This window comes from Nicotiana tomentosiformis, chromosome 1, assembly GCF_000390325.3.
Source record: "Nicotiana tomentosiformis chromosome 1, ASM39032v3, whole genome shotgun sequence".
Taxonomy (NCBI): Eukaryota; Viridiplantae; Streptophyta; class Magnoliopsida; order Solanales; family Solanaceae; genus Nicotiana; species Nicotiana tomentosiformis.
The window spans coordinates 155,516,220-155,536,270 of NC_090812.1; the positions used below are offsets into that span (position 1 = coordinate 155,516,220).

General features: G+C 35.2%; 2 protein-coding genes across 2 annotated transcripts; both read left to right on the forward strand.

Moving 5' to 3' along the window:
* Positions 1-5,042: 5,042 nt before the first annotated feature.
* Positions 5,043-5,438, forward strand: LOC138891660 (uncharacterized). Its single transcript, XM_070175349.1, has one exon. It carries the CDS (start codon positions 5,043-5,045, stop codon positions 5,436-5,438), a length of 396 nt encoding a protein of 131 aa, XP_070031450.1.
* An 8,855-nt stretch (positions 5,439-14,293) lies between these two features.
* On the forward strand, positions 14,294-19,522 carry LOC104111787 (uncharacterized). Its single transcript, XM_009621553.4, has 9 exons — positions 14,294-14,775; positions 15,533-15,737; positions 15,952-16,042; positions 16,124-16,269; positions 16,557-16,800; positions 17,273-17,377; positions 17,490-17,672; positions 17,763-17,967; positions 18,711-19,522. The coding sequence occupies exons 1-9, from the start codon at positions 14,562-14,564 to the stop codon at positions 19,190-19,192; spliced, it is 1,875 nt and encodes a 624-aa protein (XP_009619848.1). The 5' UTR covers positions 14,294-14,561; the 3' UTR covers positions 19,193-19,522.
* Positions 19,523-20,051: the final 529 nt, after the last annotated feature.

Consider the following 20,051-nt stretch of genomic DNA (forward strand, 5'->3'; position numbering starts at 1 on the left):
CGTGGGGCCTCAAGTGGATTTCGGAAGGTTAACGGAGCAATTTTGACTTGGAAAAAGCTGTTGGAAAATGGGAGCAGCTGTTGGAATCGCACCTGCGGAATTTTTGGCGACCTTGCAGAAGCGAGGATTTCACCGCAGAAAATAGGATTTCACCGCAGAAGAGAAGATTGAAGTGCATGACATTGTTCACAGGTGCAAAGAAATTTCCGCACCTGCGGAATCGCAGAAGCGGGAAAGAGAGACGCAAAAGCGACTGCTTTTGCAGATGCGCAGGTTGCATCGCACCTGCGAATGCGCAGAAGCGGAAAGGAGTTCGCAGGTGCGATGGGGTTGTTGGTAGTGGTCTTTTGCAGAAGCGGGAAGAGTCCCGCAAAAGCGGCTGCGCAGAAGGCAAATTTGTCCGCAGAAGCGAAAACTGGACATAATGTTTAAGGATAAAAAATGGTCATTTCGTCATTTTCGTATTGGATTTTTTGGAGCTCGGATTTGGGCGATTCTGGAGGGAATTTTCACAAACTTGGTTTGGGTAAGTATTATATATCCTAAAGTGATTATATTTCATGAATTTATGGTTATATTCATCGTTTAACTCGGATTTAAATAAAGGAAATCAAGATTTTTATAAAATCTTCCAAAAACGAAAATTTAAGATTTGGAGGTCGAGTTGTTATTAGAATTCGATAAAATTAGTATGGTTGAAATCGTATAGGAATGGGTGTTTTCATAAACATTATGTCGAGTGTCGTGGGGTGGGGCCCCGCATTGACTTTTGTTATCTTTTTTGAATAAATTATTAAGTCGACGTATTATTATCCGAAATTTATTTCCGATGAATTTTAATAAAGTTATACAATTAATTTGGATAGATTTGAGCTGTCCGTAGGTCAATTCAACCAAGGAGGCGATTTTGGAATATCGACATAACTTCAAAAAGGTAAGTGTCTTACCTAACCTCGAGTGGGGGAATTACCCCTTAGGCATCGAGTCTTATGTGCCATTTGTGAAATGTGAAAAGCCGTATACGCGAGGTGACGAGTATATACTCGGGATTATATGTGCAAAATTTATTGAGTTAAAGTCTTGGCCATATTGTGTAGTAAATTGGATAATTGTCATCATATATTTAATCATCTATTTGTCATGCTTAAATCCTTGTTGTTGAATTTGTTGTTATATGACAATTTGATGTGATTTTTACTTGATTATTTATGTAATTCCGTGAGTTTGTTGGTTTGATAATTCTTGGAATTTAATTTTATTATTGATTTTTCCTCTGCAAATAATTAATTAAATGATCTTAAGAAGAGGTGTTTATATATTTATTGAGAATTTGGATTAATAAAGTCTTTGCTTTATGCTGAATAATTTCTATCTCTGTTGATTGTCTTTGGGGTGTTATACACATTGTGTGGAGCCTTCGGATATTTGTTGTGAAATTAATTGATTTGGTTGTATCTTTGAAATTTGGTTTTGGCCATTGGGTAAATTGTGAAATGAATTGATTTTGTTATGTTGTCGTGATAATTTTCCGTGTAAATTGTTGTGTTGTATGAGTTGTTATTCTGAGGATATAAGGGTAGCATTTCACCGTTGTTATTATGTGGGTATAAGGGTGGCATTTCACTGTTGTTGTGTTTGTTGGAATATTATCTGGGCGAAGCGATAAGGATGGCTATAAGAGAGATAAGGGTGGCAATAGGAGTAATAAGGGTGGATATTGATATTGTCAGGGCGGAGGGATAAGGGAGGCTATTCTAGGAGTGATAAGGGAGGCTATAGGAGAGATAAGGGTGGCTATTGTCAGGGATGATATATGATGGGGGTAGAGTTGTTGCGTTGGTAAATTTTATGTGATGTTGAGATTTTTCTTGTGTTTATTTTTATACCTTGTACAAATTTGTCTTGTTGTTAGTAAATTGATAACAATCTGATTTATGTTGAAATTGGGGGCATGTGGCTATAGCCAGGATGATTATGAAGGGAAATGTGGGCACGAGGTGACGTGAGTAAATAATGATGATATTGGCACGTGAATTGTTCGTGCAATTGTGATATGAAATTTGGGAACGAGGTGTGGTGATTAAATGATAATGATATTTGGCACATGAGTTGTCCGTGAGGTTGTGGTGCAGAAATTGGCACGAGGTACCGTGAAAATATGAAATTGGGCTGAGACCCGTACTTTATGATTTTCAAATGAGGTGTCACATGGTGACTTTTATTCGAAAGATATTTATCTGAGGAAATTATATATGAAAGAGATTTATTGAAAGAATGATATTTGAAGAATATTTATTTGAGGAAATAATATTTGAAAGAGATTTATTGAAAGAATTATATTTGAAGAATTATAATTGAGAGAGATTTATTGGAAGGATCATATGTGAAAGATATTTATTTGAAGGACTTGATTTAATTGGGTGTACTTGTATTTATCATTTGCTGAGCAATATTAATGGTTGATTCGTGTTGCCCTTATTGTTATTTGTTTTCTATTATTTTGTATATTATATTGCACATGTTATTAAACTAGTGAGTATCTTGACTGTACCTCGTCTCTACTCCACTGAGGTTAGTCTTGATACTTACTGGGTACTGACCGTGGTGTACTCATACTACACTTCTGCACATTTTTTTGCAGAGCCAAGTATTGGAGCTATCGTACTTGGATAGAGTTAAAGTGGGGTCGCAAGGATTCGAGGTAAAGCTGCTTGATCGTTGCAGTTCCTTGGAGTCTTTTCATTTTATTGTATTGTTAATTCTTATTCAAACAATATTGTATATTCGGTCCTCGTGATCATTCTATGTATTTAGTTAGAGTTCGTGACTCAGTATTACCAGTCTTGGGAGGCTGTATTAAATTATATGTTTTTTTAAAAAAAATGGTTTGAATTGTTGTTATAATTGGCTTACTTAGTCTTAGAGACTAAGTGCCATCACGACGCCTGTGGTGGGATTTTGGGTCGTGACAATCTATAATACTTAATTTTTAACTTCAAATAAACTTCATAAACATGCTATGCGTACTCTAATATAACATATATGTGAAGCTCAAGTAAAGAAAATACATCTTGATGGAAGAATCTCACTTTTCTCTTTTTGGTGTTGTTGAAGATTCAACCCATTTTCTATGGATTTTGATCCATAATAATGTTAGTGTTATATCAAATGATGCAACATAATCATTCGTATACCAAATAAACCTACCTTAAAGTGTATTTATGGTGGGAGAGTTTCTCCTTCTCAGTAGAATCCAAACCCTTGTCCAAATTTTCATCTCTTTCTCTCTCCCCGAAATAGTCACTTTTATAGTTTTTGATGACATACATAACTACACACACCTCCAGCGTAGATACGCTCCCCTTTCTATTAGCTCCCTTTCATTTGATTAGTTTTTGGAATCAGCTACGCACAAGGCATCATAGCTACTCATAGCTCGCGTGGTTGTTGTGCTACCCTTCAGTAAAAAGATCATAATTAACCTCTTGTAGGAATATCCAAATGAAAAATGGTTTGAAGCATTGAAAACTAGACTCAATAGGTCGTACACCACATAAATCTTCATATATTGGGAGTTGTACTCATTTGAAATAAGGACTTGCGCAAATGCATTCGAATCTTTAGCCCATCATATAATTTTCAACTTGACTTAGCCTTAGGGTTCTTTTTAGACCATAAACCATTATTAATACACCTTGTACACATATTACCATGATAAATTGACATCCTTTATCATATCATTATTCCTTGTTCACACCCGGATTAATATAATTAGCACACGTTAATTTTCTTAATAGAAATTTGTGTGAAAACTATCATAGAAATTTGTGTGAATGCTTTACTCCCTTCGTTACAAATAAATTTGATCAAATTGAATAATCTTCTCATTCTCAAGATTGACCTATTCATTTTTATACAATCTATATATTCACTAAATAATTCAATCATTATTTAACATTGTATCCCACACATCATAATCCTATTAGAACTTGTTCGCTAACTAAATGATCCAAGTTAATGTAATTATTTTATTCTCTATTTCTAATATGGTGCAATATATTGTTACATCTAAGTTTCAGTGATAACAATAGTGCAAAACTAATCATATCTATTTGATTGCAGGAATCAAGGCATCACTTCAAGGAAAATCCTTCTGGTAAGGACATCAACAAAAGGAAATGAGATCGAAGATAATTTGACGATGCTAAATCAAAGGAAGTCAAGCCATCACAAAGGAAACCAAATCAGTCCCGCGATCTCAGTCTCAATCAAAGGACATCGAGGTTGTCTAACAAGGAAACATATCAAGTGCAACTCGAGAATATCATGCCTCTCCTCAAGGACTATATTAGAAGATTGACCAACCAAATCGAAGCCTCAAATCACTCCATGAAATGAGGACATGAAAGGGTAAGGACATAAACGAATCCAACCCATCTCAAGTGCAGGATTCAGAGGCACTCCTTAGGTAAAATCTCGTAGAGGATTCAGTGCCTCAATCAAGATCAATATGCAAAGTCTACCCAAACTATCCTATAAGAAGATTGCCAATCTCAAGAAGAAGACTCACGCAACTACGCAAACTGTTTTCTAAGTCTCTCTAGTTCTTAGTACAGATAATGTATTCTTGAGTCTACAAGTGTCATAAAAGATAGGAAGAGTTAGAACACAAAAAGAGAGTTGTATCAACACCACAGAAACTATTGTTTCCAAACATCGTTGATGGTGAATGAACTAAAACCATCATTATTGTAACCTTTTTATCAAGATCTAAGAGAACCCTTGTGACCCAAGAAAAACTGGACGTAAGTACCATACCGGTACTGAACCAGTATAAAAACTGTTGTGTCTTGTTTAGCTTTCAATTTGCTTGGTTTATCTCTACTTTGGCTGTTTTTTTATGCAAAACCTAGTCGACTAAATTCACACTTAGTCAACCAAGGTTTAAAAGGCCACAATTCACCCTTCCCCCCTCTTGTACTTTCAATTGGTATTAGAGAAAGGCTCACAATGTTTGCTTAACAACTAGTGAGAAAAAGATCATGGGATCAAACATAGTCGTTGGAGTACTATTTCAAGAAGGAACCTCCCAGGTACGACCTCCATATTTCAACGGGAAACACTTTTCTCACTGGAAAGTACGTATTGAAACATACACTATGTCTTATGACATTAAAGTTTGGCGCGTGATCAAAAAAGGAAATCTTCTAATTCTGCCAAAGAAAGATGAAAATGGTCAAGTCATAGTATCAACTGATCTACTTGACTTGGATAACTACACTGATGAACAATCAACTGTCATAACAGTGAATGCCAAAGCAAAATATCTACTATATAATGCTATAAGTGGAGAAGAATATGAAAATATCTCAAGCTATGAAACTGCTAAGGAAATATGGGATAAATTGGAGGTCACGTATGAAGAACCAACAAAGTGAAAGAAATAAGGATCAATCTTCTAGTTCGGGACTATGAACTATTTCAAATGAAGGATGGAGAATCAGTAGAGGAAATGTTCTCCAGGTTCAGTAAAATCCTTGGAGACCCAAAGTCTTTTGGTAGACCAATAAAAAGCGGAGAGTAAGTCAGAAAAATTATTAGAAGTCTCACCATGATTTGGCAGCCCAAGGTTATTGCTCTGGAATATCAGGACCTTGATAATATATCCTATGATGAACTTAGAGGTGATCTAATTGCCTTTGAGAAAACTCACTTGGACAGGCAGATTCAACAATAAAAGAAGAAAATAATTGTATTTAAAGCAACTATGGATGAACCAGAAAATGAAGAGGAAGAGGAAGAGGAAAGAGGAGAATATGATGAAAATATTGCCATGCTTTCTCAAGTTGTAACAAGCATGATGAGGAAAACAGAAATAGCAGGAGAGGTAAAACAAACTTCAGAAAAGGAAGGACAAATAATGAAAATAATAAAAATGATGGAAGATGCTATGAATGTGAAAAACATGGACACATTCAAGCTGACTGTCCTGAACTGAAGAAGAAGCTCAGTAGGAACTTTCAAAAAAGAAGTCCTTTGGAGCATGGAGTGATGAAGAGGAATCTGACCATGACGAAATTGCAAATATGTGTTTCATATCTATAAAGGAAGATAAAAATGAGGACTCAGCAGAACTTGGGCTCATGGCAGACTAAGAAACAGATGAAGAAGAGGACTCAAGTGAAATTTGTCTTATGGCAGATGAGGGAACCAGCGAGGTACGTCTTCCTACATGTCCTAACTGTTATGAACTTCAAGAATTTGTTGATATTGTTCTTGAAGATATTGAGAGAGTTCTAAATGAACTCAGAAAAATCCAAAGAGAAAAGAAAGACTGGGCCTTGAAGCTGGAAGTCTGTGAAATTGAGCGTGATATGCTCCAAGATGAAGTTAATGAACTACAACTTCAACTAAATGGATTGTGTAAATCCACCAGTCATAGTTCTATCAAATCAAATTAGATTGTTCCTCATATGCCTTTGATTAGAACTAAAAATTCCCATGATTGCTCTTATTATGGTAAAAATGGTCATAACACTAACCAATACAGGAATAGAATCAGAGCAGAAAGGGGCTCTGAAAATTTTAATAATCCGTCTTATTTTTATTGCGAAAAACTTGGTCATACATCTAACTATTGCAGGTTCAAGGACAGCAGGAGATGGGTCTGGCGACCTAAATTCTCTAGTAATTCTAATACTCAGAAACCTAACCATTCAGGACCCAAGCAAGCTTGGGTACCTAAAAACAAGTAATTTTGTTTTAGAGGAACACCGCAAGAAGAATCGAAACGGTAAATAGTATCTTGACAGTGCGTGTTCCAGACATATGACTGGTGACAAACAATTATTCAAAACAGTCACCAAACTAAATGGAGAAACAATTACCTTTGGAGATAAATCAAAAGGAAACGTAATTGGAATTTGAAAAGTTCCTCTAAACTCAACATATGATGTAGACAAAGTATACTTAGTTGATGAAATTGGTTACAATCTTCTCAGTATCAGTCAACTATGTGACAATGACTATGAGGTTCATTTTTAGAAACATGGCTGGTTTATAGAAGACGAATCAGGCAAAGTTATTCTTTCTGGTAATAGAGACAGGAATGTCTATACTATCAGTAATGTAGATAGTCTTGGTGATCAAATTTGTCTTACTTCTATAATTGATGATCCTTGGGTATGGCATAGAAAGCTTGGTCATTCTAGCATGCATACTATTCAAAAACTTTCCAAACATGATCTTGTCTTTGGTATTCCAAAACTAGTTTTTTCAAAAGATCATATTTGTGATGCATGTCAACTAGGAAAACAAACTCGTTCATCTTTCAAAATCAAAAACATTGTTTCTACTACTAAACCTCTTTAACTCTTGCATATGGATTTGTTTGGTCCAACTAGAACTGCTAGTATAGGTGGTAGAAAATATGCTTTTGTTATTATAGATGATTTTTCTCATTTTACGTGGGTTATTTTTCTAAGTCATAAAGATGAAGCTCTAAGGAATTTTGAAGTTTTCTATAAGAAGGTTCAACATGAAAAAGGATACTACATGTCCACTATCAGAAGTGATAATGGAGGAGAGTTTGAAAGCAGAGCATTTGAAAACTTTTGCAATAACCAAGGAATCTCTCACAATTTCTCTTTGCCAAGGTGGGCTCAACAAAATGGAGTAATAGAACATAAAAATAGAACTTTACAGGACATGGCAAAAATCATGATTGTGGAAAACTCTATACCCCACCACTTCTGGGTAGAAATTGTGAGCACATCATGTCATATTATTAACAGGTGTTTGATTTGACCCATTCTTAAAAAGACTCCATATGAGCTATGGAATTGTAAGAAACTCAACATCGGTTACTTTCACCCATCTGGATGCAAATGCTTCATTCACAATAATAAAAAGGACAATCTGGGTAAGTTTGATCCAAAAAGTGACGAAGGTATATTTTTTGGATATTGTTTAGTCGACTACTGAGGAAAGGGAATCAACCATAAACGTCCCAAATGAGTAGAAAAGTGAACCTGAATATCCTCACTAATACATTATTGGAAATCCACAGGAAGACATCACTACCAGAAGATCTCAAAAGTTCAACTCTCACATGGCTTTAATTTCACAACTTGAGCCAAAGAAAGCGGATGAAGCACTGAAAGACGTTTATTGGATCAAAGCAATGAAAGATGAACTCTATCAATTTGAAAGAAATAAAGTGTGAAAATTAGTTCCAAAACCATCAAATGCTTATATTGTAGGAACTAAATGGGTCTTCGGAAGTAAGTTGAATAGATTCGGACAAGTGGTACGAAATAAAGCACGGCTAGTTGCTCAAGGTTACTCTCAGCAAGAAGGAATCGACTACTATGAAACATTTGCACTTGTATCAAGATTGGAATCTATTCAAATATTACTTGCTTTTGTTGCTCATAAAAGATTCAAACTATTTCAAATGGATGTAAAAAGTATTTTTCTAAATGGATACATCTCTGAAGAAGTATATGTGAAGCAACCTCCTGGATTTGTAAATGACACCCTCCCAAATCATGTATTCAAGTTGGCTAAAGCTCTATACAGACTCAAGCAAGCTCCCCAAGCCTGGTATGAAAGATTAAGCTCCTTTATTTCAAACGAGGTAATATCGATACAACTCTATTTATTAAGCACTCAAATTCAGGTAATCTTATTACTCAAATGTTTGTTGATGATATTATTTTTGGAAGTCCTAACTATGTATTGTGTGAAGAATTCGCTCATGCTATGAAAGAAGAATTTGAAATGAGCATGATGAGAGAGCTAACTTTCTTTCTTGGACTGCAAATCAAACAGTCTCCCAAAGGGATCTTTATCAGCCAAACCAAGTACATCATGGAACTTATAAAGAAGTTTGGCATGGAGAATTCAAAGTCCATTGGAACTCCACTGAGTTCAACAACTACGCTTGAAGAAGACAATAATGGAAAAAGTGTTGATGAAACAATGTATAGAGGAATGATTGAATCTTTATTATATCTCACTGCTAGTCAATCAGATATAATGTTCAGTGTGTGTAAATGTGCAAGGTTTTAGTCGGCTCCAAAGGAATCCCATCTTACTGTAGTTAAACGCATTATTAGATATCTAATTGGGACCTCTGAATTAGGATTATGGTATGCTCACTCTAACAATTTTATTTTAAAAGGTTTTTCAGATGTAGATTCTGCAGGTGATAAGATCGACATGAAAAGTACTAGTGGCACATGCCAACTATTGGGAAATGCACTAGTTTCCTGGCATAGTAAGAAACAAAATTGTGTTGCCTTGTGAACGACTGAAGCGGAATATTTAGTTGTTGGAAGTTGTTGTACACAAATTCTTTGAATCATGCATCAACTTCTTGACTATGATTTATATCTTACCTCTACTCCTATATTTTGTGATAATACTAGTGCTATATGTTTGTCAAAAAATCTTGTGCATCATTCTAGAGAAAAGCATATAGAAATCAAGCATCATTTTATCCGTGATTATGTTGCAAATGTGATATTGTATTAGAATTCACCAGTACTGAATCTCAACTTGCTGATATTTTTACAAAACCTCTTTTAGAAGAAAATTTTTGTTTATTGCGAAAAAAAATTGGCATTATGCCTATTTTGTAAATAATTCTTTCGTATCTGTTTAAAATATTTTATTTCCTTTCTTAAGTTTGCCTAATTGTTGAAGTGTATTTATTTTGATGTGAGTGTAATTATTACACCTCCATCAGTACCGCCGAAACATCTTTCCGAAGTGTCACTTCCTTCTGAATTCATTCTTTCCCTTAACCAATGCAACCCTTCAACCTTCCAAACGCCTATATAAGAACCCTCTTCTACCTCTCATTCTCCATATCCTATAAATAAATTCCTTCACCATGGCGGAAAAAAAACCTCTCATCTTCCAATGCCACCAGACGAAGCAGACGTTTTCAGAAAACCCATAACCTTGAAGAAACCGTAGACCTGGAATCATCCATCGACTCAATATTTCTCAAAACCGACAATGAAATTAGTGAATCTTCGGAGGATCTACCCATTAGCCAGAAAAAAGGCAGGAAAGAGGCCCACGGAGCAAACCCCCCAAAAGGCTGCATGCAAGAAAAGGAAAGTGGAGAGTATGGAATTTGGGCCAGAGGACAAACTAATCTTCTATGGACCAAATGAAAAATCAAGGTTTGAGTCCTATAAGTCAAAATCTATGGCTTATGGACGCTCTATAAGTCTCTGTCTTATGAAAAATCTGCACCGTGATATGATTGTTATTTTTTTATTTTCAACGCCTTTCTTCTTTGTTCAATACTATTGGGAACTCTGTGTATAAAGAGCATGTGAGAATGTTCTATGCAAATCTGTTTGTTAATAATAAAGATGACTTGGAGTCCATAGTTTTAGGCACTCGAATTGTTCTTGACTATTATCAATTTGAGAAGATTCTTTCTACTAAGTTTAACGGGTATGATATTTTTGCGCAAAATTCATGGTCAAAAGATTTTGAAGTTTCCTTAAAAGAAGCAAAAGCCTTCTTGTCTAATAATCCTCATGACATTGGTCCCAAAAATCTAAAGTTTGAATACCGTATTTTGGCCCACATGATAGCCACCACTTTACTTCCTAGAACTGGGTCCTTCAGCACTTTGTCTACCAGAGATATCTTTGTTCTTTACTGTCTTGTGAACAATAAAAGACTTGACTGGTTTGTGCGGATTCGTCAGTATATGCTTGAGAGTATCATGGATATATCCCCTTATGCTGCTTGCCTACCCTATGGACTACTTATCTCACATAGTCTTGAAGTTATGAAGGTTGATTTGGCACCATTCTCACCCAAGCACATTACCAGTACCTATGATAAAATAACTTTTGCTATGATGGGTTGCACTTTAAGTGACGATAGATGGGTCAGGCGCGCCAAAGTTGAAAGTGTTCTAGTGCAGGTTGAAGCTCCCACTAAACCACCAGAGTCTCAGTTGACTGCCTCTCACAATCTTCAGTAGATTCAGCAAAATCTAGATGGGGTAAAACTCCCGCTCATTGAGATGAAAGAACATGTGGACAAAATCAGGGAAGTCACCAAGGAAACAGGTACAGATGTGGCCAAACTTAGGATGGACATGGGAGCCACGCAGAGGCAAGGAACTAGAGCATTCAACTCCATGACAGAAAAGATGGACAAACTCACCAAAGACGTTGAAACCTCCTATGACTCCTTCTGCACCAAAGTGATCAATACCCTAAAGTACTTCCTGGGGAGAAACTAAGGAGTGTGTGTGTATTAAAAATACTTTTTTGCTTGCTTTTGTTTTGTGACTTACTTTTGCATTGGTCTGTATGGACCATCACTTTATGCCTCTGCTGAAGGCATCACTTCTGCTGCCCTAACTAGTTTGCATATTATCTGTTTATTATATCCTATATTTTGTATATCTGGTCTGCATTTTCTTTCCTTTTTATTGATGTCAAAGGGGAGAAAACTCTGAGTAAATCAACAACTCAGGGGGAGCAGTGATGAGTACATATAGTAACAATTCAGGGGGAGAAGGCATCTTAAGCTATATGAAAGGGAAGTAAACTTGTTTACTTTTTCTTTATTGTCAACATCAAAATGGAGGATATTGTTATATCTAAGTTTCAATGATGATAATAATGCAAAACTAATCATATCTATTTGATTGCAGGAATCAAAGCACCACTTCAAGGAAAATCCTTCTGGTAAGTACATCAACAAAAGGAAATGGGATCGAAGAGAATTTGACGATGCTAAATCAAAAGAAGTCAAGCCATCAAAAAGGAAGCCAAATCAGTCCCGCCATCTCAGTCTCAATCAAAGGACATCGAGGATGTCTAACAAGAAACATATCAAGTGCAGCCCGAGAATATCAGGCCTCTCCTCAAGGACTATATTAGAATATTGACCAACCAAATCGAAGCCTCAAATCACTCCATGAAATGAGGACATGAAAGGGGAAGGACATAAATGAATCCAGCTCATCTCAAGTGCAGGATTCGGAGGCACCCCTTGGGTCAAATATGTTAGAGGATTCAATGCCTCAATCAAGATCAATCTGCAACGGCTACCCAAACTCTCCTATAAGAAGACTGCCAATCTCAAGAAGAAAACTCACGCAACTACGCAAACTGTTTTCTAAGTCTCTAGTTCTTAGTACAAACATTGTATTCTTGAGTCTACAAGTATCATAAAAGATAGGAAGAGTTAGAACACAAAAAGAGAATTGTGTCAACATCACAGAAACTATTGTTGCCAAACATCGTTGATGGTGAGCGAACTAAAACCATTACTATTGTAACATTTTATTAAGATCTAAGAGAACTCTTATGACCCAAGGGGAATTGGACGTAAGTACCATACAAGTACTGAACTAATATAAAAATTGTTGTGTCTTGTTTAGCTTTCAATTTGCTTGGTTCATCTCTACTTTGATTGTTTGTTGTGCGAAACCTAGTCGACTAAACTCACACTTAGTCAACCAAGTTTTAATAGATCACAATTCACCCCACCCCTTTTGTACTTTCATATATATATATATATCCTCATCTCTTAATTTGTTTACATCTCATGTAATGATTCTAAATATTAGGTGTTTGCCTGATTACTTAATAATTCTTACCTTTCCTAAAAAAATATGTATATATAAAGCTTTCAGATTTGGTTAATTCTTTTTTTTTTTTGTTGGAAGAAAAGATTAAACTTTTGTAAATTGAGGATTATTTTTTCTTATTTTATAATATTCATAATATAGTCCTTTAAAGCTTGAAAAGTCTTGTTTAGGGGAAATAATTTATTGTTTATATATTTATGTACGCTCTTTTATAATAAAGATTATTTGTTTTTTAAATATTATTAATTTTTTTTTTGTATATTTTTCTTTATTGTTGTTAGCTTTCAAATGATACTTGGTTATATATCTATTAGGCACTACCATATGCAGAGCAGGGGCAGATTTAGGGTGGGCGGAAGGAATTTACTCGAATCTCTTTTGCCGAAAAATTATACTATACATATAAAGCAAAATTTGTTTTGTACATATATATATATATATATATATATATATATTATATTTTGAATACCCTTGAATTACCTAACTTCAACATCAATCAATCTCAGTTTCCTAACTTTCCACTTCACCATCACATGAAGGTCCATATTACAGTACTATTTGCTGAATAGACATCTCTCCAATAGTTCTTACCGCCTATAACAAAAATACTAAAGTGGAATTTATACTAATCTTAATCTTATCAATGTAAAGTGAACTTCATACTAATATTAATTTCATCCAACAAAATAAATCAAGACATGATTTGACATAATATTAATTTAAATAACTCTAAGGGGTAGTTTGGTATGAAGACAAATTATCCTGAGATTAATTATGTTGGAATTAGTTATTTTGGTATTATTTCTTATTGATTATTTAATATATTGAATTAATTTTGAGATTGTCAATTTTTCTGTTTTATCTTGAGATAACTTATCTTTGGATTACTATTCTACCATAGTATAACTTATACCGGTTCTATTTTTAATCTGGGGTAACTTATCCTATGATTAGTAACTAAATCAGGAATAAGGTTGTACTAAATAATTATCCCAGGACTATTTTTGTTAATCCATCGTATCGAACAACCTCTAACAGCTTGTTTGGATGGTTGCTATGAATCGTTTTATAATGTATCATATAGTATTATATTATATTGTACTGTATCATTTTGATGTATAAAATGTTTGGATAGATTGTATTGTTTATCGTCGTTTTATGATGTCATGCACCAACAATACGAAAAATATACTTGCAATATTATTAAGAAAAAATAAACTACAAGGTAGAATTATTATACAAAAGGTAGGTATGATTATTTAATAATAAGGAAGGGCAAGATGAAAGAAAAAAAAGGTAATAACGCGACCACATTAAATCGGCTGTTCCATAAAGTGACATTTTTTATTACAATAAAATTTAAGTAACAATCAAATAAAATAAATATCGTATTTAAAACGATATAACATGTACTATATCCATCCGTACAAGCTGTAAGAGATAAACAAAATATTTCACGTCAAATAAGTATTTTCAATTTTATCGGATGTCTACAAAAGATAATTTCGTGTCAGATTAAAGTCCCTTTGAAAATGTCAACTAAAAAAATTTTCAACTAAAATCATCCATTCATAAATCACTCCCCTCCCCGTTAATCCCGCTATCCCACTACCATGTAACGTTCTTTGTGTATATATATGTGTTTATTGTGTATATAATTCATAAATATGTGAACCATCACTAAGAGCTCTATATATTTTTTTTCCTATTAAATTCTATCCCCAAAAAAATAAAAATAGAAAAATAGAAAAGCTAAAAAATTTTGCTATATTGACTTCTTGATCATATGTTTTCTTTTCCTTTCCTACTTTTTAACTAACTTTTATTGTTTGTTAATTCATATTTTGTATACTGTTTTTTTGTGTCTATCGAGTTTGTACCATATTGTTTTAGAAGAAAGATTTTGAGGTTGTAAGAAAAAATGGGGAGATTTTTAATAATGGGATTTGGGCTATTTTGCCTCTTGGCTGTTGTCACAGAGGCAGAACACATGAAATATAAGGATCCAAAACAGAAATTGGGTGTTAGAATTAAAGATTTGATGAAAAGAATGACACTTGAGGAGAAAATTGGTCAGATGACTCAAATTGAGAGGAAAGTTGCCTCAGCTGATGTTATGAAGAAATATTTCATTGGTATGTTTATGATTTTTTGTTTAGTTTCTAAGATTGAATTGGCCATTCTTGAATTCATTTTTGTGGATAATTGATGTTAAAACCTTGTGCATTGTATGTTTGAAAAGCCACATTTGTTCATAATGTGCGTCTTTTGTCTATGTTGCTCGGACTCTCCGAAAATACTATTGCATCCGTGTTAAATCCTCCAAAAATGTACTACTTTTGGAGGATTCGACACGCGCCTATCGGCATTTTTAAAGAGTCTGAGCAACATATTCAGTATATTACCACATGTGGGATTTGGGGAGGGTAGTGTATACGCAGACCTTACCCCTACCTTATTGTTTTCAAGAGACCCTCGGCTCATGCACGCACAGTCACAACACGAAAGCAATCCCTTTCTAAAAATATTTGCATTTAGAGGGAATAAGGTAGAGGGAAGAGGGTGACTTGTTTGAAAATGTTTAATATGACAGAAGTCGTCTCTCTCATGGAAAATGTTTTCTTGAAAATTTGGTTTTCGGAGAAAATATTTTCCTTGAAGAATGTTTTTTGGTGCTTATGTTGTGAGTGGAAAATATTTTCTTTGAGAAAAGTAAAAGTTATCGAAGAATGCTTTAATGAAACGTTTTGGTACCGAAGATTAATAGTAATGTTTATGTGTTAGTTGGAGCAAATAATACGAAGTTAAAAGTTAAGATAGTCGTAAGGAAAATAACTTCTGCTCATAAGTAAGAGAATTCATTTTTCATCTTCGATTATTCTTTTTTGGCAGGGAGCTTATTGAGTGGTGGAGGGAGTGTACCAAAACCTAATGCCTCCGCGGAGGATTGGGTGAATATGGTAAATGAGTTTCAAAAGGGCGCTCTTAAGACTCGCCTTGGTATTCCCATGATTTATGGCATTGATGCAGTTCATGGCCATAACAATGTGTACAAAGCTACAATCTTTCCTCACAATGTTGGACTTGGTGTCACCAGGCAAGTATCTATATACATTTTAAGTCATTCTTTGAACTTCAGGCGCTTTTCGTGTTATTAGTACTATCTGAAATTTTATTAAGCCGTGTTGTCCGAGCTCTATTGTTGAATTAGACTATAAAGATGCCTGATAGCCGATTCCTTCTGGTTAAAACTTATGATCAAGCAATTATCTTAGGTATTTGAGTTCAAGATTTTGGTTGTTTTAATACAGGGATCCTGATCTTGTGAAACGAATCGGGGCTGCAACTGCACTTGAAGTCAGAGCCACAGGAATACAATATGCTTTTTCTCCCTGCCTTGCAGTAAGTTGATGTGATTAACACTTCTTGCACATTAGGCATTTTTATTTGTTTGATATACTAATATATATTTTGTTAATGTAGATATGTAGAAACCCGAGGTGGGGCCGTTGTTATGAAAGCTACAGCGAAGATGTTAATATCGTGCGAAGCATGACAGAGATCATTCCTGGTTTACAAGGAGATGTGCCGGCTAACATGAGCAAGGGTGTTCCCTTTGTTGATGGAAAGTATGAATCTTTATTACTGTATTTCCTTTTCATTCAATGATCTATACAATGTCCGTATCTTTTGAACAAAATCTGACTAAATTATATATCAACGTAAAAGGGATAAATGGATATCAAGATGAACGTCAGAGTTAATGATCTAAGAATTAGTGCAATTGATTCACCACATACGGTTGCCATCACATGAAATCTTCTCTCTTTTAACAATATTCGCGTTGCACTGAACTTATAATCTGGTTCAGAGAATGTATTTTTGGTATTAATTGAACTATTAATTGGTTGTGCAGGAAAAAGGTTGTGGCCTGTGCTAAGCACTTTGTGGCAGATGGTGGCACGGTCAATGGAATCGATGAAAATAATACAGTAATCGACTCGCAAGGATTATTTAGCATTCACATGCCAGCATATTATGATTCAGTCATAAAGGGTGTCGCGACAGTAATGGCATCTTACTCGAGCTTGAATGGTGAAAGGATGCACGCCAACACACATCTACTTACTGGCTTCCTAAAAGAGAGGCTGAACTTCAGGGTAAGAATGATTAGCTCACAGATTTAACTTATATACACTGACAACAGTGGCAAAGCCACATGTATTCGATGGGTGTTAATTGACACCCCTTTGTCTGACAATGACTATGTTGCTAGGTAAAAAAATCTATATATTGACACTCCTTGGCTTCTTCTTGGATTTACTTTTTTATATCCTCCCCCCTAAAGTAAAAACTCTGGCTCCACCACTGGCTGATACTATAAAGAACTTTTACACGGCCAATGTACTTTTACCCCTTGTAGTAGCCTAGCGAATAACCTGCCTTATTTTTCAAGTTACTAAATTTCAATTTCTATGGACAGTTAACTGTAGCTATCCTTTAAGTGATTTGATAGTGTAAAAATTTCTTACACTGTAAGTGCACGTTCGGTTTGACGTTCAGTTGGTTAAGGTCGGTGACGGATGTATCCAAAGTAAATAACTACCTATTTTTATGGCTTGTATATTTCAGGGCTTTGTCATTTCAGATTGGGAAGGTATTAACCGTATTACTAACCCAGCTAACTCTAACTACACGTATTCCGTTCAAGCAAGTGTTATGGCAGGAGTTGACATGGTTAGTATACTAAATTTCTTCGTCGTTCTTTTAAACAATACGAAAATGATGATGGTTTTCATATTTTATTACAATGTTAGTTGCTCATACTGAATGGTTTGTGTATGCACAGATTATGGTACCGGAGAACTATACAGATTTTATCGGCAACTTGACTTTTCTAGTGAAAAACAATTTTGTTCCGATGAGCAGAATTGATGATGCAGTGAAGAGGATATTAAGGGTTAAGTTTGTCATGGGACTCTTTGAGGATCCAATGGCTGATCTTAGCTTGGCAAAGTATTTGGGTTGCCAGGTGCAAATTGCTGATGTGCTATAACCAAAAATGTTTCAATTCGTTGGATTTTTCGCGTTATATTTATGTTATTTTAATATCTTTCTGTAGGAGCATAGAGAATTGGCAAGGGAAGCAGTGAGGAAATCACTTGTGCTTTTGAAGAATGGCAAAAAACCTGATCAACCATTACTTCCCCTTCCGAAGAAAGCGCGAAGGATACTTGTTGCCGGAACTCATGCTGAAAATTTAGGATATCAGTGTGGAGGCTGGACAATTCAATGGCAGGGTGTTCCTGGCAATAATCTTACAATCGGTATGTTTTGTCCTATTCTGTCGTTTCGACTTGAGTTTCTGCAGCAAAAACTTGATGTACCGATACTTGACACATTTCTTCTGATCTTTTGAGAGAAAAAGATTCATTCTCTTCATACAAATTAGAGCCAATCACTTTTTCGGTTTATCCCTCGCCTCTTTCAAGAATTGTTTTTGATCCATTCTCTAGGACATCAATAGAAAAGGCAAATCTTTTGTGATACACCAAATCCGGCTTGGTTACTAATAGAATGAATAGTTCTAACCATCTTTTGAAATCCCTCTTCTAATTCAAAATCATAGTATAACATGTATCGTACTAGATACGTAAGCAACCAAAATCATACTATAACGTGTATCGTACTAGAGGCGGACCCAAGATTTGAAGATCGGGGGTGCAAGTTTGTTTTCAACCAAAATATGCTTTGTATACAGGGTGCCGCTACTACATATATTCATGAAAATTTTGCCAAACTTTTCAGGTGGTGGCGACCCTCACTTGATAACATAGGTCCGCCTCTGTACTTAAGCAAATCCATGTTACCTGGATTAGTGTGCTTGCCATTTTTGGCCAAAATTTGGCAACATATCTACGTTTTCATTTGACAATATGCTTGGATATAGTGAACTTATTTTTTTTGTGAATCCCGTCGTATAAATTTCTGGTTCTGCTACTGATTAGAGCTGAAGAGTTCTCTTTGCAGCACGAGTAAAATCAAGCTAATATATCTTTAAATGTTACAGGAACTACCATTTCAAAGGCTATCATGAATACTGTTGATCCTTCAACAGAAGTAGTATACCAGCAGAATCCTGTCCTAGTCGAGTCTAGCCAATTCGACTATGCTATCGTAGTTGTTGGCGAACCTCCATATGCTGAGATGTATGGTGATAGCTCAAATCTCACTATACTTGATCCTGGTCCTAGCATTATCAAAAACGTCTGTGGCATTGTCAAGTGTGTTGTAGTCGTTATCTCTGGCCGTCCTGTTGTGATCGAACCATACATTGAAAGAATGGACGCGCTAGTGGCTGCTTGGCTTCCTGGGACAGAAGGACAAGGTGTTGCTGATGTTTTGTTTGGTGACTATGGATTCACTGGAAAACTCGCGCGTACTTGGTTCAAGAGAGTCGATCAGCTTCCGATGAACGTTGGCGATCCACACTATGATCCTCTGTTTCCCTTTGGATTTGGCCTGACAACTCAACCAACAACAACCTACTAAAATCACACAAGTGGGGTCTGGGGAGGATAGTGTGTACACATACCTTATCCCTACCCGAGTGAATGGGAATTAACTAGAAAACATATTTAATTGAAGTCATTTTTTAAGAAAAGCTTCATATGGTTAAGAGCTCTTAGTAGACTAGCAAGCAAGAGGAGGAGAGAAAAAAAAGGACTTGCTGATTTTATTTTAACATATTGTGAATGCAGTCATTATCTTGTTATTTTTCTTATCCATTGTTGTAAATAGCACTATAGGCATATAATTGTATTGAGCTTGCTGAGGTTCATCACATAAATAATATGGATATCTAATGTATTTATTTATGTACATGGTGGTTTGTAGTTATTCGTAACGGATATGGAAGCCCGATAAACTAAGCATCATGCATTCACGCATGGATAAATATCTAATATATTTATTTATGTACATGGTGGTTTGTATTTATTCGTAATGAATATGGCAGCCCGGTAAATTAAGCATCATGCATTCACGGGGAGATAGATATATAATATATTTATTTATGTACATAGTGGTTTTGTAGTTATTCAATGAGCAGGGCAGCCCTATAAACTAAGTGGTTTGTAGTTATTCGCAATAGTAAGCATCTTGAATTCACGCGGCGTCGGAGAAAGGGCAGCACCACAACAGGTATAATATTGCTTTTAAAGTTGAAAGAATTGGCAATATCATGACTCTATGAAAATAAAGAAAAATTATAATAGATGGAACCAAATCAAAACGAAAATAATATGGAATCAAATATTTGAAATATCAAGAAAGGAGATCCCTACACAGAGTGACCAAACTTTTAAAAATTGCATTGAACAGAATTAATACTCACTCCTTTTCAATTTAT